The sequence below is a fragment of the Ostrea edulis genome, chromosome 2 (genome assembly GCF_947568905.1).
Source record: "Ostrea edulis chromosome 2, xbOstEdul1.1, whole genome shotgun sequence".
Taxonomy (NCBI): domain Eukaryota; kingdom Metazoa; phylum Mollusca; class Bivalvia; order Ostreida; family Ostreidae; genus Ostrea; species Ostrea edulis.
Window position 1 is genome coordinate 99,133,503 of NC_079165.1, and position 23,643 is coordinate 99,157,145.

The 23,643-nt window shown below is 34.0% G+C and overlaps 1 protein-coding gene across 2 annotated transcripts; it reads left to right on the top strand.

Annotated features, from left to right (window-relative positions):
• Positions 1–8,338: 8,338 nt before the first annotated feature.
• LOC125680786 (thrombospondin-type laminin G domain and EAR repeat-containing protein-like) lies at positions 8,339–22,847 on the top strand. Of its 2 annotated transcripts, none has more exons than XM_048920554.2 (9): positions 8,339–9,220; positions 13,149–13,672; positions 18,223–18,334; positions 18,773–18,916; positions 19,089–19,354; positions 19,492–19,678; positions 19,812–20,041; positions 21,527–21,714; positions 22,181–22,847. In XM_048920554.2, exons 1-9 carry the CDS (start codon positions 9,118–9,120, stop codon positions 22,443–22,445), a joined length of 2,019 nt encoding a protein of 672 aa, XP_048776511.2. In that variant the 5' UTR covers positions 8,339–9,117; the 3' UTR covers positions 22,446–22,847. The 2 variants fall into 2 exon arrangements, with proteins under 2 accessions (XP_048776511.2, XP_048776512.2); XM_048920555.2 differs by having other exon boundaries at positions 19,812–20,016; positions 22,181–22,355.
• Positions 22,848–23,643: the final 796 nt, after the last annotated feature.

Here is a 23,643-nt window from a genome sequence, read left to right on the forward strand (position 1 = left end):
ATGTATGTACAATCGCTTAGACTGGATCATTGATAGCACATGACAAATGAAATTGCTTTCGACCATTTATTATCGTACAGAATTTCCAGTTTTCCTTAATGATATCCTAATCTCAAAATGCATGATATAATAGACTCACCTGAAGTGAGCCCTGTATGGGTAAACGGAGCAAACTGTAGTAAAAAATAAAATCAGTGTGTTAAGAACGGTCTGACGGTATGAAACATGTCAGACAGTATTTTACCCAATGACAGGCTGAGATCATAATGGTCAGTAATAGCACCATATAAATATTTATAGAATGTATATGGAACTCTCCAATTTAATTGGTTGTTTAAATTCCATCTCTGTACTATTGTCCATATTGGAATTGGTCATACAAGAGTATAGAAATGTTTTCTAGAAGACCGACTATTTCCAAAGTACATCTTGACTGGACTGTAAGTAATTATCATTTTCTTTGAGTTTTTAATGATCATATACAATTTAAAGTACACGTGTTTATTATGAAATAATATATTTGCTGAATATTTAGATTTTATGCATTATGTATGATAATGGTTGAGTAAGAGTAGTCATATACATTTCTACAATCTTTAAGTTAAAATCACAACCAGAGAGTAAAATGTCTATCAGTATAAATGTATATCAAAACTATAAACTATAGATTATGATAGATTCAAATGCTGTAGTTTAAAAATGTTGTGTTTGAATGTCGGAGTGTTCGAGTAGTATTCAGCTATTGTTATTTTTATGATTTCCTTATGTGGATAAGTAATGTCACATTAGTTTCACACAAGTATTTGATATTATGATTATTCGTACACATATATGAATTAATACGAGCATATATTCTGGACCTGATCAGAAATGTCTGTGTCACACATAGGTATGCATTGCACTTTTTTTCTTTCCTTTTTTGTGCATTGTGATAAGTTTTTAAATATTCTTATCAAGTTAAGTTATCCAGTATATGATTATTAAAGTAATAGTCGAGTGAAACACATCTGTTTATCAATAATACCATATAGTAAATCAACTGACCTTCAAGTATTTTAGACTTCTTATATTCCATACTACATCAGGGAATATTCTAGAATTGGTCTAATAAACGAAACAGGAATTATAATCGGAGCGTTTCTAATGATTTTCTTCTTTACTGTTTTAATATTGAAACGTTTGGAAGCATCTGCAAAGAATTTTACTTATTTACATGGCCCTCTGATCAATAAATATACAAAAGAAATGAAACAGACCAAACACAGAACGCTGTGGAACACCAGCCTAGATATCTGATAGGGACACCAGCCTAGATATCTAATAGAAACACCAGTCTAGATATCTGATAGGAACATCAGCCTAGATATCTGTTAGGAACACCAGCCTAGATATCTGATAGGAACACCAGCCTAGATATCTGATAGGAACATCATCCTTGATATCTGATAGGAACATCAGCCTAGATATATGATAGGAACATCAGTCTAGATATCTGATAGGAACACCAGCCTAGATATCTGATAGGAAAATCAGCCTAGATATCTGATAGGAACACCAGCCTAGATATCTGATAGGAACATCAGCCTAGATATCTGATAGGAACACCAGCCTAGATATCTGATAGGAACATCATCCTTGATATCTGATAGGAACATCAGCCTAGATATATGATAGGAACATCAGTCTAGATATCTGATAGGAACACCAGCCTAGATATCTGATAGGAAAATCAGCCTAGATATCTGATAGGAACACCAGCCTAGATATCTGATAGGAACATCAGCCTAGATATCTGATAGGAACACCAGCCTAGATATCTGATAGGAACATCAGCCTAGATATCTGATAGGAACATCAGCCTAGATATCTGATAGGAACACCAGCCTAGATATCTGATAGGAACATCAGCCTAGATATCTGATAGGAACACCAGCCTAGATATCTGATAGGAACATCAGCCTAGATATCTGATAGGAACATCAGCCTAGATATCTGATAGGAACATCAGTCTAGATATCTGATAGGAACATCAGCCTAGATATCTGATAGGAACATCAGCCTAGATATCTAATAGGAACATCAGCCTAGATATCTGATAGGAACATCAGCCTAGATATCTGATAGGAACATCAGCCTAGATATCAGATAGGAACATCAGCCTAGATATCTGATAGGAACATCAGCCTAGATATCTGATAATGATAATTACACTGTTATATTATGCATTGTAAGAAAAAATATCAATATCAGTAATGGATGACAAACATTTTTAACCTCTCTTAAACACACGCATTCAAAATAAGAAATACCATGTAAGAGCAATAACTCTATTGGAAAATTATGTTAACTGCTTCCTCTATAAGAGTTCGTACAAAGTTCCAGCCTAATTTCCTCCTCACTCTGTGTAAATCAAGTAAAATAAATAGAAGTGGTACGGTCATGCCTTGATGAATATCAATCAGGAATGATACAACATTCTAAATATGAAAATTGTCCAAATAAAACCAAGTAAAATTATTGCATTTTTACTTGGTAGTTAGGTGTTGGTTGTTGGGTTTTTTTGTGTATATTTCCTTTTTATTTTTTTTTAATCTACAATGTGTAAAGAAATGTTGAAAATGGTAATTTTTCTCTTTCTATTAGAATATCAGAATGATTTTCTAAGCACCAATATAGGTCTTTTTTATCATTTTATGAAATTGCAAAGTGGATAAAAATGTTTATACTTTTTTCAAGAAAAAAAGCATATTAGGAATAAATATTTGAGATACTAATTACTTTCATTGTAAACATGACAGTACAATCTTGCCCACACTAAACCCACAGTGTCACTTAAATGTACCATAAAAAGTTATTTCAACAGTTTTTTAAAATTGAAGTTATGGATTGGTACAAGTGATGTTAATGTCTTATTACCGTTAACATCTGCCAAAGTATGAGTTGTTGGTTGTTGTTTTTTAATCCTACTCTGTTCACTTTCAAGAATAACTATATTTTTCAGGGGAGATCATTACGCAACTTTGCTTAGCAACAATTTATCAGATATTTCGTGATGATCTCCCTTTTTACATAGTCATCTCAATAAATGACAATTCACTCAGCTGTTAATGATGTTTGTGATATTTTTCCAGTTAATCAACATCCAGCTTGTATTACGTTGCTCGCGGGTGTTCTGGAAAAGTTTGAAACTACCCCGACGATATTAAAGAAAGGTTTAAATAGGCTGTCGGGAAAATCCGGGATGTCATGGGGATGTATATAAAACTCTGTGAATTTTGTATGTACGTGGATCTTCGTGGAGTGCGTTCACTATGAAAAAAAATTCTCAGTTTAGGATAAAAGTGTAATAAAAACAGCATTATTGCTACTCAATTTTCTCACAGAATCTACTTAAAATTGCATACAAGTTATTGACTACACTTTATCATGGTACTCGGTAGATTCACTGACAACAGTCAGGTTTTGGCTGTGAAATGAAAACAAGGGTTTAGGAAAAAATACAACAGTGAATGTGCAGCAATGATCATGCGATTAGGAATTACTGAATGACAGTACCTTGTGGTAGTGTGGGGAAAAATCACGTGGAACTAAAATTGACTATCCAGTTATGAAATGGCAATATTTTGCAAAGGTGGAAGGGGGTCCATTTTTATATTTACTAGATAAATTATTTTACTCAAATAAAATTACAAGATTGCATTATTGTGTATACTCAAACTTGAGAAATATATTGTATTTATGCTACATGTATTGTGTACATGTGTATATACAAATTCAAACTTCGATGATGAAAAGAGGTGTAGGTGGGCGAGTTAATTCAAAATGCATTTATGGTTTGTGGGATGCTCATCTAAATGCTAATTCGTGTCGTTAGTGGTTGTAACGCACTGACAAAGCTCCTCCGATGCACTATTCTCTTCATTAGAGTAGGCGAAAAATTCTTCGATGAAGTCATATTCATCAAAGTGTTTTAGACACCCTCCCTACATACCAAACTCTCTTTGTTTAAATAACTCCGTAGACATTACAGATGTACAAATAAATTTCATATACATGTAGCGGCAGATTTACCCCCCCCCCCCCACCCACCCCCACCCCCCAGAAAATTATATTTTCCATTATCTTCAGTAAATACAAAATAAATCAATATTTCATAGTCTCCATCGTACATCTATGAAAGAAAAAAAAAGTTCCCTTTCTTTATCTAATCCTAGAAATGATTTGTTTAAGAATATTTTTGAAAATGAAGAGAAATCTACTTATCGTCAATACAGACATCACACTGTGATATTCAATTCAGCATTCTGAAAAGGATAACCCTTTCTCTGCGTGTTTTAATTCAAAATTGTTAACTTTTTTTTTATTTACAGGTAAATCTGTGGTCATAACAAATGTATACATACGTGTATATACAATTTGGTAGTTATCAGTACAAAGTATATCAGTTTATGATTTATTTATGAATTCTTAATTTATGTGAATTGTGTTATGCAGCTCGTTTTCAATCTCAGTTATTTATAGCTGACAATAGAGGTTTCCATGACCATTCATGTAAAATAAGAGACCGTTTCTTAAATTCCTTAATTGTTCATTAAAAACATTTAATAAAATATTTACAATTATACATATCAAATGTCATTGTGCTTCACATCATTGTATACCAGATAAATTGAGAACATTAAGATAGTTGATATATTTGCTAAGATATATAATTTTATTACGTATCTAAATGCTGAAAGAGTTGGTCTCCAATACAGATTGTTGTATGAGAATCATTTCATTAGTTTTTATTTAGAGAGACGCTAAAGCTTTTCGCCGGATTGTAATTAAAAGAGGTTTCAATTTATCCTGATGAAAAATGTCAGCTTGCCAATTCCCACATACTCGTATCTACCAATACTTGTCTGATAAATCTGATACTCCTGGAATATATCGAATGTTATAAATTTATCCAATAGGTTTTTCTTAACAACGAGCAAGTAGGTATCAGGTTAAGGTATATCAAATTAATTAAAGCGGCTTCTTCCTCGACTTTGCCAAATTGTGGACAAATTGACATGGCAAATATTTAGCCCTCCTCGCGACTGCCTGATAAAACGGCGAGATGAAAGATTAAAACGAAGTGGCTGGCGAAGGTGTCGCTACCCGACTTGTGTAAACCATCCAGGGATGTTCAAAGGGTCCAAAGTAAATACTGCGATCCTTAGCTCCAAAAATCCTGACAGGGCATGGAGTATCTGTGTTTGGGATTTAGGCACTTCAAGACCACACAAGTGCTTGTTTAGCCAATTCAACTAGCATGTAATCATATTAAATCCTAAAATCGAATTAAAAGTGAAAAAAGACGGAGTAAAAATCTGAATTATAAAGCCAAGTCAACGACCAAACCTTCTACACTATCAATTTTAAACAAACATTTCATCGTATAACTGATATTTTTGTAGCACAGTATGTTCGTTGACACTTCACCCACCCACCTCTTACAATAAACATGAGCAACGTAGCTTGATTTTAAAGTTTATTAGTGTTGTTTTATCAGGTGTTTCCAATATTCCGAAAATATACATGTAAATAAATGGGGAAATTTTTTTAAAAAAAATTAAAAAAAAGAAGGAAAATTCTATATCATTTTATATTAGTATAGCTAGATGCATATATATTAAAAAGGAATACAAAATTTAGGATCGTCAAATCGTATGACTTTAAAAGACAAAACTTAGACATTTCGCATTTTTCTAGTCCACTGAAAACAATCAAGATGAAATGTAAATCTTTGTCAAAGTCCACTTGACGTGATTGTATCAGTGTTCTGTTCTGTCCTTAATGTAGCGTGGGTAACTTTCACACACCGAGCTGAAGAATGTCTAATAACTCGAGTAAATTAACCGCGAAGCTGTAATGGTTAGTTATGTGAAATGCCCGGGTGCTTTCAATTAAAGTGGCTTTAAAGGAACTGGACTGTTTTGTTGTAATCCACTGTATCCCCTCTCCTTGTTAATGGGGACAGTAAAGATAGCGGGGGATAAGATCCCCCAGGAAAAATTAGAATCAACACGCTCCCCAAAGTATTCTCTAAATTCAGCACATAAACAAAACTAAAAAAAGAAGACATTTTTTTTCTTTCGTGACAATGGCGAAATTACGGAAGCGTACTACCGCCAAATGAAAGAACAATTTTGGTGATGTCGTATGTACAAGACACAAAGTAAGTCGTACTTACGAGATATTAAGTTCGAGATAACCCAGTCGTACATGTACGCACGAGATAACTAAATCCTTCGGACTATTTTTAGTCGTATGAAGGAGATAAACCATACATAAGAGATACTGACTTATTACGACTTATCTTAGTTAAGTCGTACGAACAACTTGATTTGTCGTATGGTCGACTTGGTATTTCGTACGTACGACTCAGCACTTGGTATTTCGAATGTACGATTTAGTATCTCTTACTTGCGACATAGTAAACAAATTTATTTGGTAGTAGACAGCTTCCGTACACAATTTTTAGACTAATTAAAGTTTTATTCCAAAACAAAACTTTCATTTTTTTTTCAATACGATCATACTTTTTATAGTTTGACTCAATCTTGATATAGTTTATTTTTTCACTATTTTTACCACGCGTTTATGACTGAGACTTATTAATCATTTAAACCTGAATGCCTTTTCGCATATTTATCGAAAGCAAGCATCCATAAGCTTTTTAAAGTAAATGTACACATGCCATATGTGTTCAGTTTTGCGACAACAAAAATTTGTATAATGGAAAAGAAAGGAAAGCGTTTCATATTATTTGAATATTCAGCATGTTGATGATGCAAGCAAACATCAAATCGATAAAAGCATTATCTTAGGAATCCGATTTTGAATTGATCATATGAAATTATCAAAAATGTTTACTGGCATATCAATAGCCGGTATGTTTCTATGTCCTAGCGCTGACTTGTATACTGGTGGTATCAATAGCCGGTGTTTCTGACTTGTGGTGATATAATGGTGTGCTAGTGGACTTTTCAAACAAATTTTAACATTTTTATAACAATTTACAATGCATCACAAAATAGTTTCCAGGTAACAGGTTTGGGGGGGATATCACCAATACTTGTTATGCAACAATGTTTTGTTGCATTAATATTGTTGTATCATTTAAAGGCGGCGTAGCTATTGACCTACATGTAGCTATTCTACAAATGTTTTCAAAACACGGATCATAAGTTAGTATATACCACAACCAGCTTTATTGACCAAGGGAAAAAATCTCTGGAGGTTGCTGGGAGGTTGTATACAACAAGACACATCCATTGAAACGTCATCAAAGCTGGTCCCATTCTAGGGTTTGTGTGAATTTGAATTGTCTCTGTATCAGATGATCCGCTTTGTGGCCCATAGAAGTGGTTGTCCACGTCTTTGTTCCATTCGATTCTTGATCCCAGCACCGAGTCAAACCTATGAGTCTACCATAAGTGTGTGACTGTTTCTTCTTCAAGCGACAGGACTTACGGGTCTTTCGAATGATACCTAAAAATGGAGATATCGTGATATGGTAGGCGCTGGCACTGCTACGACTTTGAGCGCCATACAGCGGTTAAAATTCGTGGCACTACCCCTTAAGACACCGGAACAAGAGTGAAAAATTCCCAAATGAGGCGTGAAAACAACATACAGACAATTCAACAGTGCTCCAATTCTGTACCAGTTACTAGTAGGTGTAGGATTTGTCACATCTTGTTCAATTATACGTTAATCAGCTTCTAAATAATGAATATTGAAGACAGCCTTACTTTCGCTAAATGTTTTTCCACGCCATTTTCACTGACCGTGAAAATAAAACACCAGAAAAAATAACCTAACTATAAGATTTATATATAAAGTACACTAAAACCGTGAATTTACAGTAAAAGTACGGGAAATGGATTTAAATAATTTAAAAAAGTGAAAATAAAGTGGAAAGTATTTACAGCTGTACTTGCACACGATATTTTACTTAAGATGTATCCCAGAGAAGATGAAAGATGAAGACTTTAGCTTAAAACTTGTACACTGTGTCCAGACACAGGACGGGAGACACATACTTATGAATGAGTTAGACTGATCGGCAATGGCGGGACCACATAATCGCCGAAAATTCCGGGATGTCAGCAAATATCACCGAGATAAACCGACATCACAGAACCTGTACGGCTAACCATAGCGATAACCCGCTATAATGGGACTTCTTTATCATAACATCAGAATTATTGGTCGCATCGCATTATTATATTGGGTGTTGACAACTTGAAGTGACTGCCCTGTTTGCGTTGCTTTGATATTTCGACAAGATACACACGTTATCATCACAACCAAATTACACCGAGTTGAAATGCCAGCGTTTTACTTATATAGACGTGTTAGAAGTCCCCTCATGCTACGTAGAGACATATTACATGTTATTGATACGGATTAGCATTCCACGCGAGTCTGGAACACACGATATGTCTTGCTCAAATGCCATCTGGAAAGATTTCTGTTCAGAATTTCAAAGCGAACAGAGGGGACCCTCTTCAGAATGACCAATCTGATTTAGTGATATGCGCTATATACTCCTTATAGTTATCCCAATTTTTTTTTTAAAGATGTTCAAGTTTAAATTTTGACATCTTGTGAGGTCTTTTACGGGAATAAACCGTCTTGAATAATTGGCGTATTGTCACCAAACCAGAAAGTAAATGTTGCCATTTTCTTTCACTAATTTACTAGCAGCAAAAAAAGATATATCTGAGATACTTTGTGCTCACAAATGGAACCGCTGCCTTTGATTATCCCACAATCGGTATCCATTTGAAACACTTAGCTACCTGAAGGGGAAACTTGTAGTAACTTAATCCAATAATTCACGCAGAAAGTGATCGGGACTCCGCCTTCGCTGACTATGGGTATGATGCGGCGAATGAAGTTTTAAAAGTTGAAAACTTTTAATTAGGACAATCAGCGCCATATTGTAAAATGTTCCTTATCGCGTCAGCAATCATGTGATGATATAGCTTGCACTCATTGGCTTGATCTTTTTTCGGATAGATCAGTGGAATGATAAGAAAGAATGGAAAAGAATTAACTTAATTTATACGGAAAGAAGCAATGGATCCATCGGTAATATTCAGAAAGATTCTAATTTTCATGTGTTTAGAATTTATATGTGACAAAGTAAATGGGAATACTCCGGATCACTCTTCGTGTGCAGGTAAACTTTTACTTTCATTGCATATTTTTGCTGTCTCCAATCTCCGCGAGACTGTTAATGATAAAGAGAACATCAAACATTATACCTGTTGAAAAATGCAAATTTATATCAAATAGGGAGAATATTTGCTATCAACAAACAACAAAATGTTTAGTTGCCCTCCAAATAAAGCAAAGACTGGTGTAATTTTTAACATAACACAAGTTTTAAGATTTTAAACAACATTCGAAAATAATTTTTTCAAAAGCATATTTTTATAATTAGATTTTAAGTATGTCAAAAATAAGTGGCTTTGTGAATATTATTTTGCTGGTTTTCTTCAGGTTAATAGAGGATAATTTTTTTTTTTTTTTTGGAAAAAAGTGTTTTATATTCTTCATTCAAACCTTACCAGGTAAAGACATTACACTTCAAGACTAAAATATCTTTAGTGTTTTTCATTATTTCACCCGGACCTCTTTGGGCAAAAATTCAACAATACCTTTAACGAGTCATCTTTAGACACGGAGAAAGTTTCTAAGCCAATCTGTCTCAGGCACCTCTATTGAAAAGTTATTATTTTGCACTTAGGCAGGTGAAATTTACAAGGATTTTCTTAACAATATCATAAATATTTATTCGCCCGGGATCGATGGCAAACCATTCACATAAAATAAGATTATTTACTTTCACGGGCGAACGGCAATTTCCTTTGCTACATTCAAGATTGTTTACATGCAAATCACATATACATGGTGATTCATTAAATTATTCACGCACACATACTATCTATAATGAATTCCAATAAAGACCCGGTGTAAAATCCCGCGTGAAATGGCTAAACACCTTGTAACTTCTCATTTGTCTTGAAATCGATCATTAGCCTTATATTTTGATAGGTTTTCGAAATGTATAATGAATGTGTATTGTCACAATACTTATTAGTAAGGATCATTTATATTTCAATTACATTTCATGCGATTTGCATATGTTACAATCGAAATGGTTTTACAAATGTCAAAGAATAAAATAGAATCCATGATATTTCGCCTTGGCATATAAAGCAAAGTATAGACGGAAAAAGTAGTATACATTTTGTAGTTCTGTGTTATTTGTAAACAGATTAGAATCCTCTCAAGAAATCAAAACGAACACTGCTCATGCAACAATAACACGATATTATTTTACAAATATATATATATATATATATATATATATATATATATATATATATATATATATATATATATATATTTCACTCATGAAACAGTTAGAAAGCGCGTGTAGTCTGTCGTCCATCAATGGGAACCCTGTATGTACTAAAGCTATTCCTGTCGATACTGTGTTAGGATCACACCTGTCCCTTATCATTATCATACAAAAATAGAAGTTTCCAATAAAGAGATAACTAGATTGATAGTCATAAAATTTGATTTGCTATAGAAAATGAGACAAGAATCACCTGTATTCATTGGAAAATTTATCCAATCATATTTCTGGTTATCCCTCATTTACTTTTTTCATCGACTAAAAACTTCAAATATGAGAGGTTTTTATTTCTAACATCTTAATAAAGTTAATTTTTAGATAATTTTGCGTGTAATACTTTGATCTGACACAAATCAAGTAAGACATCAAATTTTCTGTATTTCTACAACATGTAATTTCACAATTACTCGCCATTTCCGTGGTTTTTAATGTTTTCTGGCTTGATAGTGACACGCCATTAGTTGTCGCAATTGTGCTTTTAAGAGCACAGGTGTTTATTGCGAGCATTTTATAATGAAGTCACACTAAGCGAGGGGATGCGGTTCACACACATTTCTTCCGTTTATTTAAAGAAGACTATGAATTTACATGTCATATATTAAAAAAAAACAAGTTTCAAAAGTATTTGAAACCATTAAGTAGCAATTTAGTGGCCGTCATTTATAATCCCTCTCTTAAGCAAAATAGCCATTCCCCATATCTTTGAATTTCAAGTCATTTTAAGATATCAAACGACTTTGTTCTTCCATCCAAATTATGAGCATTCAATTTTTCAAATATTTCATAAAAATTAATTGAGTTGACACATTACCTAAATTCCTTTTGGTCTATTACAGAATGATCAGTGGTTAATTTTGACATTTAAAATCGAAAAACAAGTTTAACCTCAAAGAATCAGTGGAAGAATTCAATTACGAAAATGTTAGCAATGCAAGGACCTACAGAAAGTTTATGGTACCTCTTGTACGACTTATGGCATACATTAGGCTTGAAGCAAGTTTCTTGGGCTAAAACATAATGAATTGCGATCAAAGAAAACGAATAACTTTACCAAATCAATCTGTGTTTAAAGCCATATTTGCGCTGTCATCGAGAGACAGGGATGACTTTTAAATATCATTTGGCAGTCTATAGAGTGTGCTTATCCAAAGGGGCGTGTCAAAAGTGTCTGACGACCCGAAAAAACACGTGTTCAAATTGATTTAATTGAATTAGACAGCTTGTGTTTAAATTCAACACGTTTTATCAACTCATTATTTTGAAAATCGGACTGAGATACCCCTATAGCATAACATTATGACAAACAAAACTTAACACTGCGTGTCGTGAGTTTGACCACCCCCTTACCACCGCAAGACTCCCCCAAGTGATTCTTAGTAAGGTGCAAACGAGAAAACGGATCATTTGACACCAAAGAATTCTGCTTCTCGGGATAGTGACCAAAGGGTAAACATTCACAATAGCATTTTCATCCGAGCACACGAACCAACAACGATTTAAAAGTCACTGACTCCTTTTTAAAATATATATATATATATTTTTTTAATAAATTCTTTTTTCTTGGTATCAGGGTGCAATAAAGTCAAAAAATAAAATCCAATACTCAAACTTTTATCTATAGCGCTTTCGCCCTGCGGGCTCGTCAGTAGATTTTTAAACAATGTCATTATATATATCAAATATCACAATGTCATATATATATATATAATTACGCTATCATACAAATATTGGCATTTTTTAAATCATGAAATCAATATGGTGCTTTAGCTACCTAAATGTACGATATTCACGGTTACCAGACTGAGGGGTGAATATCGTAGTTTGAGAGTGGCTAAAGCACCGTATTGAGAAAATGTCAATAATTGTTTTATTAAATGATTGAGTAATCTAAAACATCAGAAACGGCTCCTAGAGCTTACGAAACGATGCCGGTTTGGTCATCTTTGTTCACAGCTAGAGTGCAAAACCTATTATTCAAATATGTTAGAGGCGCGAGTTTTCATTAGACAGTCAAAAATAATAACCATTCTTATCAATTTTGAAATTCCAAATTCAATTTTAGTCCGATATTGGAAAAATCAAATGTTATGTTCGACACGAAGGCACATGGAGGTAAATATTTTCTAGTTTGTTGAATCTCAGCCATTCAGAAAGCTCGGAATCATTAAATCAGATAGGAAAGGTCAATGAGCGTTGTTAGGTGGTTAATATTACATGTACAATTCCTAGTGTTAAAAATAGCCTACCGGTTTATAATACCTCTTAGAGATAATGCTACGTAATTTTGTCATTTTTTAAGGAGAATTGATGCATTGACTCTTTCACATTTTGGGAGCTTAACAGAATAAATTTGAATGCATTTGGTTTAGTGTATAAATCAAACCTTTTGATAGATAAATTTCTCACATCATTGCTATATAAGGACATTTTAAGATAAAATGGTATTCCTCCTCAGCTTCATAATAAGAGCAGCCCAAGCACAGTCTTTGAGACCTTGCAGTATCATTACGCCACGCAGTCTTTTGTTCTGACACATTTGAAATGTTACATGTAATTAACTACATGTACATGTATAACACAGAAGTACATTATTAAATTAGATTAAAAAAAGAGCAGACAAAATGAAAATAAATTGTGGTATTCCATTATCTAAAAGTATATGACGTCTATCTTTCTTCAGGTATTTTACCGGCGGATCTTCTTGGGGAGAGTATTCCAAAGTATGGAATTTTACCTAATGGAGTGAGTGTTCTGTACGACACCAATAGTCACGCGCATGCCTACAAGTTCTCTAGAAATACTGTTGATTTACAAATTCCTGTCTCCAAGATATTCAAAAAATGTCTATATTTCCCTGATGAATTTTCAATATTCTTTGTGATAAAGCATGAGAGAGTATATGATAAAAGAGAATGTATATTGCATATAGGACAATCAAACTCAACGTTGGTGTCAATACAATATTCAAGGAAATACATTATATTCACATACAACAACAGAAAAGTACAGTATAGGAATTTCGCATTGAAAGACAAAAAGTGGCATTCCATAGGATTTAGTGTATCTTCGAGTGATATCACAATGACAACAGACTGCATCAATAAAAGAAGAAAACGACTGAAAAGGAGATGGCCATCGAATCTTCTACTAAACAATTCTACTTTTCAAATTGCGAGCTGCGCACCTGGACAAGGAGTTACTCTGGTAATGTGATAAAATTTACTCAATATGGCTAAAATACGCATTCTTCGCCGATCATATATACGGACCTGCATTAAGAATGAAATTGTTTCACTCAAACCAGTTTTAGTTTGAACTGGTTCGGTAAACGTTGCATTAGTTTTTCAAACCAGTTTTAAAATGGGTTTTTAACTAAAACTGGTTTATTGTTGGTTTCATCCTAAACCAGAAATGGTTCATCATCTAGAAGTAGCGCGCCCAGTGTTGTAATGTGCAACATGAAATATGGAAACCATCAACATTAAGTCATCACCGCACATGTTGCAAAAGCAGTTGTCTTGAAGATAGCTTAGAATGTTTAATTTGAAATAATAATGCACTCATTGATATTGAAAATTGTTAGTAAGTGAAAGACACAGTCATAAGATAGAATTTTAAGTTTTAAACCGTGTCACTGTTGCACTGCAGCGAAACAGGGTTATTTTCAGAACTGTTTTGCAAACTAGTTTAAAACCATAAACTTAAACCTAAATTCATTTATTTGCAACAAATTCGCACTCGGGTTGTTATTTCTTCTCGTATATTATCAAACTTCTTAAAACTCGGTATTACAAAAATTACAGTAGTATCACATTGCTCATAGAATTTTAAATTCTCTCTTCACTGAACAGAATACATTTCTATCCTGCCATTCTGACACAACAGTCACTGTGTTAGAAATAGAAAAGTATAATTACAAATTGATGACATATCTTTGTTGAACAAACCTTAACATGTAAATAATATAACTGAAGATAAATATTTTAAAAGTCAGTTAAACAATTAGCGCTTGTAGACACTCTAGAGAAACTTTTCTTTGCTTTTTAGCTGTGGAAGTAAACCGTGGTCTAAAATCAATATCGGTTCTATGCTCATGGAATGGTTCCTCACGCCTTGAATATTCATTTAGTTTTAAGTTAGTATGCATCATTTGACGAACGCGTTGCGTGTTGTTTTAGTTTATTGATCAATAAACAGTCAGCAAGTTTTAAATTCAACAAATTGATGATTTTTCACAATTTTACCAACTTTCACGATTTTCAATAATAGTTGTCACAGGTTGACCATCAGCCACCATACCTAGCCCCTAGACTTAATCACTACGATCTTGAACACAGTCCTGTGCACGATGTTTCTAGTAGAAAAACTATGAAAACAGCCGTAGCCCAAATAGCAAAAAAAAAACAAAAAAAAAAAACAAAAACAAAAAAAAACCACGTCATGATCAGAATGTCATAATTCCGGTTCCGGTTCTACGTCATTTTGATCAGACTGAAAATAACAACGGAGTTAAATCGGGATTCTTGTACAAAATAGCACCTAAGTTTGAAACAAAAGCCCCAATGTCGATTGGTGGACAAATAGAGCCGATATCATATACTAGTATGGTCCTTTCTGTAAAAATTGGCGAAGTTTTCGCCTGGTATAATAATATCGACCTTTAACAAAACATATTCTTTTCTCAGTCTACAAGCAATAAGCTTACAAGTGTCCAATAAAACGCACTAAAAACTAATAAAGTGTTCTGTAATAGAAATATACCCCAACATAATGTTGTAAATACATGTAGCTATTATAACGCAAAATGAAAGAAAGTTTGTTCTTTTCTGATAATGTTGTAAATACATGTAGCTATCATAACGCAAAATGTAAGAAAGTTTGTTCTTTTCCGAAGAACATCAAGAATACAAAATTATATTAAAGATGGCAAAAATATCCTCCCTAAAATAATGTAGCTCATGTGTACGCGTATCACAGTGTTTTCACTTCGTTGTTTCAGGAGATCCAACACATGTTGGTGTATATTTCACTCCCGATAAGTTTGTTTGTCCGGCTTATCTGAGTAAATAATTACATAATGTATCCACCGCCAAGTCTCCTCAGAAGACGAAACGAACACAAATTTAGAACATAAAATTCTCATTTTGACAAGATTTTGGCAAAATGTATACAAAAGGTAAGATAGATATAAGGTAAATTGCTGTAAAGAAAAAAAAACATGCACCAGTATACTGCTCGTTTTTGGTACCTCTGAATCACAAAGCATTTAACTTTTACCCCCAGTATTTTAACTTCTCATAGCTTACTGTGTTTGTACTCTAACTCGAGATTCCAATAGCATTATGCAATCAATGGTTTAAGTTACTTTTGCTCTTAATGATATCATATACACTTTTCAAATCAGAGGATGAAAGAGAATTCTCCAAATATAAATACTATAGAAAGTATAAGCCTTCCTGACAAAAGCTAATTCGTTATCAGTTTACGTTTTATCTATCCAAGACGAGTAGACTATCTCAAATATATATCAACACGTGCAAGCTAGTTGTCAGATCATCGCCATAATTCTACAATACCAGGAATTCAAATAAAACACTATTTCATTGTCAGAACCCGTCATTTTACCTCCTAATGGACGTGTGTTAATTTATCGCTTTTACCATTACCGGGGTATCTTTCTTATCGCTTGTTTAATTACACAATGCGGAGTACCACAAATAAATTGTCTACTGACAGGCGAGAAAACGGTGGACGTCTAACTTACAGACGTCTTAGCTTTTTGTGGATATCCTTCACTTATTTTCAGTGCAAGTTTATTCAAATGTATTTTTTAAACAATCCGTTAATTGCTGGGTATTAGTAAACGTATATTGTAATTTGTATCTAATTGATTTCAAAAAGGTACCTTTAAACTAAGTAAAGGTAATGTCAAACTGATACGGCCACCCGAAAATCACAGGTAACCCTCCCTGTCTAGCATCTTTTTTGAATTCTATTAACTGAGGATAAACACATATTCACATCATAATTAATATGTACAGGGCTCGGTCATTGATGTATGGTGGCCATAAGATAATGATATATGCGGTCCTGTCTAATGATAGCTTAGGTCGTGAAACTGATAGCTTTGGTAACACGTCTGACCGCGGTTAACCCAGAGTCATTCACCAAAAATTTAATCCAAATAGATGCTCTCGGCTGCATGACGGTTTTATCTGTCTTGTTGAAATATTTTGAAAACGGAGACATCTTGTATTGGATAGGTTTACCAAGATTTCAAATACTTCTAACATGGTAAAGCAGACGTAAATCAGCCTTTCAATAAATCTGTATGATAGCCTTTCATACTTTGGGTGGAATCAATTAACTTTACACATGTTGTAATAATGATAAAGTGAAAGTGGTTCTTTATTAGCATTGTCAATATAAAGGTTGTTAATAACGAATTCCTTGTCACGGTCCTTATTCATATTAAGTTATTAAATGAAGTGATCAACGAATCTTCAAACGAATGTTTAAAAGATAGTGTAGTTTCTAATCTAATACACAAATGTGTTCTGAAAACTTCTTTAAGGCATTTTGAATCTTGTATTATTTTGTTTCAAAATGCGTCTTTTACAAGGAAGGTGTCATGTGAGACTGCCATCATGTAGAATTAAATACATTTGTGTCATTGAATATTGAGACAGGAACGTGTAAATTCTAGAAATAGTTAGTCAAGGGACAAGGGATTCGACGTAACCCCCTTTTGGGGGGGGGGCGGGGTCTTGAGGACATTGTTTACTGTAGATTCCGAAAAGTAGGTCCCGTGGGTATCCGGGTTAGAATAGGTCCCCCTTGCTTGTTGTAGGAGGCGACTCTTCGGATGAGACCGTATAAACCGAGGTTCCGTGCCACGGCAGGTGTGGCACGATAAAGATCCCTCCCTGTTCAAAGGCCGTAAGGGCCGAGCATATGCCTAAATTTGGCAGGCCTTCGCCGGCAGTGGTGACGTCTCAATATGAGCGAAAGTTCTCGACTGGGACGTTAAACAATATGCAACCAACCAACCTAAATATAGGCAACAAATTCATTATCATGTATTTTAGCGAGAAGCACCACTCGCTTTTAATATTATATTACTGAAATGCATGTACGAACGCTTGATGAACAGTAAAATCGCGAATTCAGTCTCGTGATTTGACGTATACGAATCATTTCGCGATTATTAAGTACTCGCGTAAAATAAAGAATCTACAGTCGTTATGGTCGTGTTAAACGTTCAGAATCTACAGTCGTTATGGTAGTGTTAAATGTTCACTCGCTTGGATACATTCTAATGGAATATTTACATGTCCAATGTTTTTGCCTATGATGTATGCACAAATTGTAATGATAGGCATTTCCTGGTGAATACGCTGCAGTTGTGAACAGTCCGCGTATCAATCTTGATAAATATAGTACGTCTATTTTAACGGCTAGGAATTTTAACAAATAAAAGTATACTGTAAATATTTAAAAAAAAAAAATCAGTTTCGAAAATACACGACGTTATGGACTTCAACGCTTCACGCCGACATACTTTTCATGAAGCGTTAATGTGCATCGTGAAGTATGTCGGTGGGAATTAAGTGTGCATCAAGAGGTATGTCAGTGGGAATTAAGCGTCGCAATTCATACCCTCATGTATTTTCAAAAATGAAACTTATTTTTTAAATCTCCCCCCAAGAATTCATGATATGAAAGTTAATGTCATGTGGAATGATTTTGTCCAGGGACAGATTAAAGACTTGATCTTCATCCCTGGAGCTGACGCCGCCGTGAGAGCGTGTCCTCCCAAAACTCCACAGCACCGTCATCTAGATAACAGACTACCAGCCTTACCAGGTATCTCATCCGGTACAATTATCAAAACAGGTCTTTTTTAGTCTGACAAAGATTATTCTAAAAAGAAAGGTTAACCAATAACGGAAATATAACTATCTATGATAATTTCAGGACGATTAATTGGTATGTATATTGCATGATATCCGCACATTTGCTTTTTTTTCAATAAAACGCATCCAAGTTTGTTTTTATAATTTATATACATGTATGATGAATGCACTTAATATTGTAATATCTTAATGATATATTTATACACCCTATAAAACATTAATTGCCTATTTCACCTCATTGTTATATAATAACCAGAGACATGTGTATACTTGTCTCTGATAATAAGTATTTATTTTGCTTACAACTCATGACTATGTATATTTGATATTTTGAATGCTAATCCGTAGTGAAGAGGTTTTTTTTTTTATAAGGAATGTACTGTTTCAGATATATATCGTATCGGGTCTCCGGGGCCCCGCTGGGATGACTGCACGTGGACAGACGTAGGGAACATCGCCTATGACCTCCACGCCAAATCTCTGAAGGTCTGCGTCAATGGAATCTGGCAGCATGTCACCGTAAATATACAAGGTACACATGTGTATAAATACTCTGAACAAGGTAAGGTATGTCTCTTGAGGCAAACAAAATCTTACTAACAACGTCAACTAATTATCAAAGCCTTAAAATCCTTACTGAAAGTAATTGTGTTATTAAATCACATTGTATGATAGGTTGTAGTATTTATTTTTACCTTTCCAAGCTCCATCCAAAGACCATAAGTTGCCAAGGAGATTGGACTATATAGATTATCATCAAGACATCCGCACCCCGGGGCCCTCTATTGATGTGGAAGTCTTCACTATTGATGGGGAGGGAACATTTGCCGTCTTTGCGTCTAGCAGACCTAGAAAATCCAAAAAAGATACCTCTATTATATACAAATGGAGGAAAAAGAAATTCATTTTCTATCAGCGAATGGAAACAGATGCTGCGCAATGTTGGAAATTTTTCACCATCAACAACAACGTAAGGAAATTTTAAATCATTGGGCAGCACTAAAGAAATAACCAGCATGTCTTGTATCCACTCAGATCTATATATGCGACTTATTTAAACGTCTTTTTCAAACACAATCCAACAACGTTCAACGCTTTCAATTTCAGTTTTTCCTTGCAGTTGCAAACTATGGAAAAACTCCCGATGTTCAAGCCAATTCTACTATATTCAAATGGCATAAACGAAGGAGAAAGTTCAAAGAGTTTCAGATCATACCCACATGGACCGCACGTGACTTTGAGCATTTTGTCATGAATGGTGTACATTATTTAGCTGTGGCAAATCATGCTAAAGGTTAAAAGGATATGATAGTTTACAATTAAATTCTTTCTATTAGAGGTGATTACTCCATTATCTAAACGTTTAAGCCAGTCTGACGTACATGTTGCAATTTATTAGTTGGTGAATCCTCGCTTTTTTCTTAAAGGTACCAGCCAAAAAGTTGACTCTGAAATTTACAAGTGGAGTACAAAACTTCGGCGCTTTGAGCTCTTCCAGAGTATATTGACAACCGGTGCCTACGATTGGACCCACTTCCTGGTCAACGGATACCATTTCCTGGCGGTGGCACAGGCATTTGACGGGTTCAGCACTCTCACCGACTCCAGTATCTTTGTCCTGCAGGACAAGAAGTTTGTTCTCTTTCAAACAATGGAGGTTATTTTCTTTAGATTGGAACTTTATTCAACTAATGAATGAAAACAGTAGTATCTTTAAAAAAAAACACCCATAAATTTCAAACTCAATTTTACATATTTATCACTTAAATCCATTTTTCACTAGTATATAGTAATTGCGTACAAGTCGTTTAGAATTTTGCGAAGGCATGAAAATAGAATTTATCTTCTGATTAAAATTTGCTGTCTAAATATCCATAAAATCTCGCATGTTTGCAAAGTTCTTCTAGAGGAAAAATAATATATGGACAATTATATAGTTATTAAATGGAAATGAGGGCAACACATTATTTAATGGACTTGAGGGACCTGTAAACAAAATATTGCCCGAGGTAGAGGAAAACATTTGGCTGAAGGTCTAACAATTTTACCGGTATCCGAGTCCCAATCAACAACTGCTTTTTATGTTCTCGACTTAAATCAAAACGTTTTTAACCATCAAACTTTAGTCCTACCTTTAAACACCTGAAGTCAACAGAATAAAACAAAACAATAATATTCACCATAGTGCATGGCATTTTTAATTTAAATGTGTTAAATCACATGAGCGGAGATAACTCAAACACCATCAGTGTTAAACACGTCATCAGTAATTTTAAAAAAATGAAGATGTTGATTGGTTTGTTCAACATTTATAAAGCATATTATGATATTGAACTGGCCGGTTTAACATCGGTAAAACGATATAAAGTTTACCGATACATCTAAATATTTTTTTTCTATGGATTTTGATTTATCATAGTGTTTTTATATAGGGTAATTAAAAATCAAGAACAGAAACTCCAGTTCTACGATATAAACGAAAATCTATGCATCATAATGCGAAATTATTTTGATGTCTTAAAATGAATATAACGCCTCCGTCTAATTATGAGAAACTTCACATTAACAGTATCTATAAATATTTACCCGTGAGTTATAGCAATCGAAAGAACTTCTAATTATGAAACACACTATATCCAATTTTCATTTTCATGACTTCTGTTTAAGCCATCAATATAATTTAGAAAACAGGGCTGGTGCACACCTCTTAAATGTTTCATGTGCAAGAACTTCATAAACATACCGGATGTGTTGGAGACTAGTTAAGGCATTGCGTGTGTTTTTAGAAAACGGTGCAACAAATTTTGATTTAACCTGTTTATGTAACTTTCCCACTCCTTTAAGAAATAAAAAGAAAACATTTTGACGTATAATACAACCAATAGAATAAATAAAAGGCGATGGAATCTATCTATGTAAATGGTTTGCAAAACAGGAACCCTACAAATGTCAGACAATATGACTTTGTACCTGTATATGTAAAATGACAAACAGAAAGTACAAATATTTGAATTATCTTTCATTTTCTTGTGATGTTTATCCCTTTCAATGTTGACACTTTTTTGGGGGGAAAATTCCAAAAAAAAAAAAAGGAAAAAAAAAAAAGAATAGATTTTTTTAATGCAAGTGATATCCATTGTAGACAAATGGCGCCACAGATATCGAGGTCTTCCAGATCGGCGACTCCGTGTTTCTTGCGGTGGCGAATGCTTACAACTACGGACCTCAAAACATCAACAAAAAGCAGGAATATTTCACGAACTCCACAATATATCAACTGGATAAAGGGAGAAGAGTCTTTAAAACATTTCAAACGATTGAAACGTTCAGGTATGGTTACAATGATACATTTCAGATTTCATAAGTATATATTTATTGAGTGAGGGGATGAATTAATGAAGAAGACAAATAAGAGGAAGACATTATGAACCACGTTTTGAAGAACCACGTTTGGTAGAGTTTAGACATTTCTTAATTTATAGGGGCAATTCCAGAATCATTGTAAGATATGGAATTGGGTCCAAGAGAGATAACTGATGGGTTGCCTGAAAAATACTGTACTTCAATGATTTATATAATTAAAAGTGTGAAATTCTTTTGGAAAAAATAAAATAAAAATATGAGTAAATTAATGTTTTCTAAAGCATCTTAAGGTACTAGTATTTGTTATCTTATCGCTTGGAGAACAATATTCAGATAAATGGGTTTAGGGGTTATTCATTTTCACCCATGACAGCTGGATCTTGTTTGATGTCAAATCGCTTCGCTGATCAAAAAATTCTGTTTTGTTTTACAGTGCGGTGGACTGGGAGTTCGTAACTATTGGTGACGAACATTTTCTTATAGTTTCTAATGCGCAGAATCGCGCATTGGAAGGTGATCACCTGACCAATATCTACAAATGGCGAGGAGTAGAGAAGTTCGTCCGAGTTCACCAAATGGACGTTTTACCAAACACTGACTGGGAAGTTTTCAAAGACAAAAAAGACATGTATTTTGTTTACTCTAATGCCAAAGGGAAAACGTCACAGGTTTTGAAAGCATATTTCATGCCCCCCTGATTAATAACACTTAACTTGTATTAGCATTCGATCATTTTCTGCATTATTTTGAATTGATATTTTTGTTAAATGCATTTCCGTGGAAGAAGACTATTGTGCAATTTCTGATAAAATACCTCAGTACAAAATGAAATCACTATACCGGTATTACCATCTTACATTATTGTTCATTCGAGCAATATGTGACTACATTTTCTTGAGTATTAAATATACGTTTTCTTTATATATAAAAACTACCTTCTTCCTTGCATCTCGTTTTACGTGCATCTTAACTGCAGGTATTAAATGCGCTAACAGTTGATAGTTATTTATTTTCCATTCATAGGTATTATAATTTTATATACATTTGTTGTTTATACTTTTGCATGCTTAATACTCATGTAATAAAGACTTTGACTTAAACGTTACTTTATTTTATCATATGTCAGTTAACAGGTACATGAAATTATGTCCACTTCAGACAATCATATTCACGATATGAATCGGTGGCATCGCAAGAATGTCAGATATTTTTTGCAATAAATTTTCGGCTGGACACCTTGTCATTTGTGGACATTTTCTAATGATTAAAATAAACAAACGGCGTGTTAAAGGTCACTAGAACGAACATTACGATCAGGTTGTTTGTCACCTGTATCCAGGGGACTCTCGCTTTGTTGAACGGATGCCTCTTTAGAAAAGACACCTAAAAGGAATACCAACAGGTCCTACGGGAAATCGTGACAGTTATCCAGCCGTTCTTTCTCATCCCTGACTCTTTGTAATATTTTGTGTGAAAAGGTTTTACAAAGGTTGGACCTTTCATGTCCATCATCTATCCATTGAACGTACGAATTTCTGTAGTTTCATCCGCAGTTATTTTTCTAAAGTTTGGTTAATTTCAGTCGAGACACATAAGAAAAGTCTGATTTTATCATCTCGTTCTATGATCTCTTTAATTCAAAATCCATGAACAGCTGTTCGACTTATTTTCGGAAAAAATATTGTTCAGCAAGAAGCTGAATTCCAATTAATTAGCTACATTTATATACCTTGTGAAATAAAGAATGGGTGGGGGGGATCTATTAATCTGACATGACTTCATAGTCTCACAAACTTTCATTAAATTTTCGATCAATGAAACATTATTTCTACAATAGAACGAAATTTAGGTCAAGTTTATACATCAATTCACTTACTGAGATCTCGTCCCGTATTG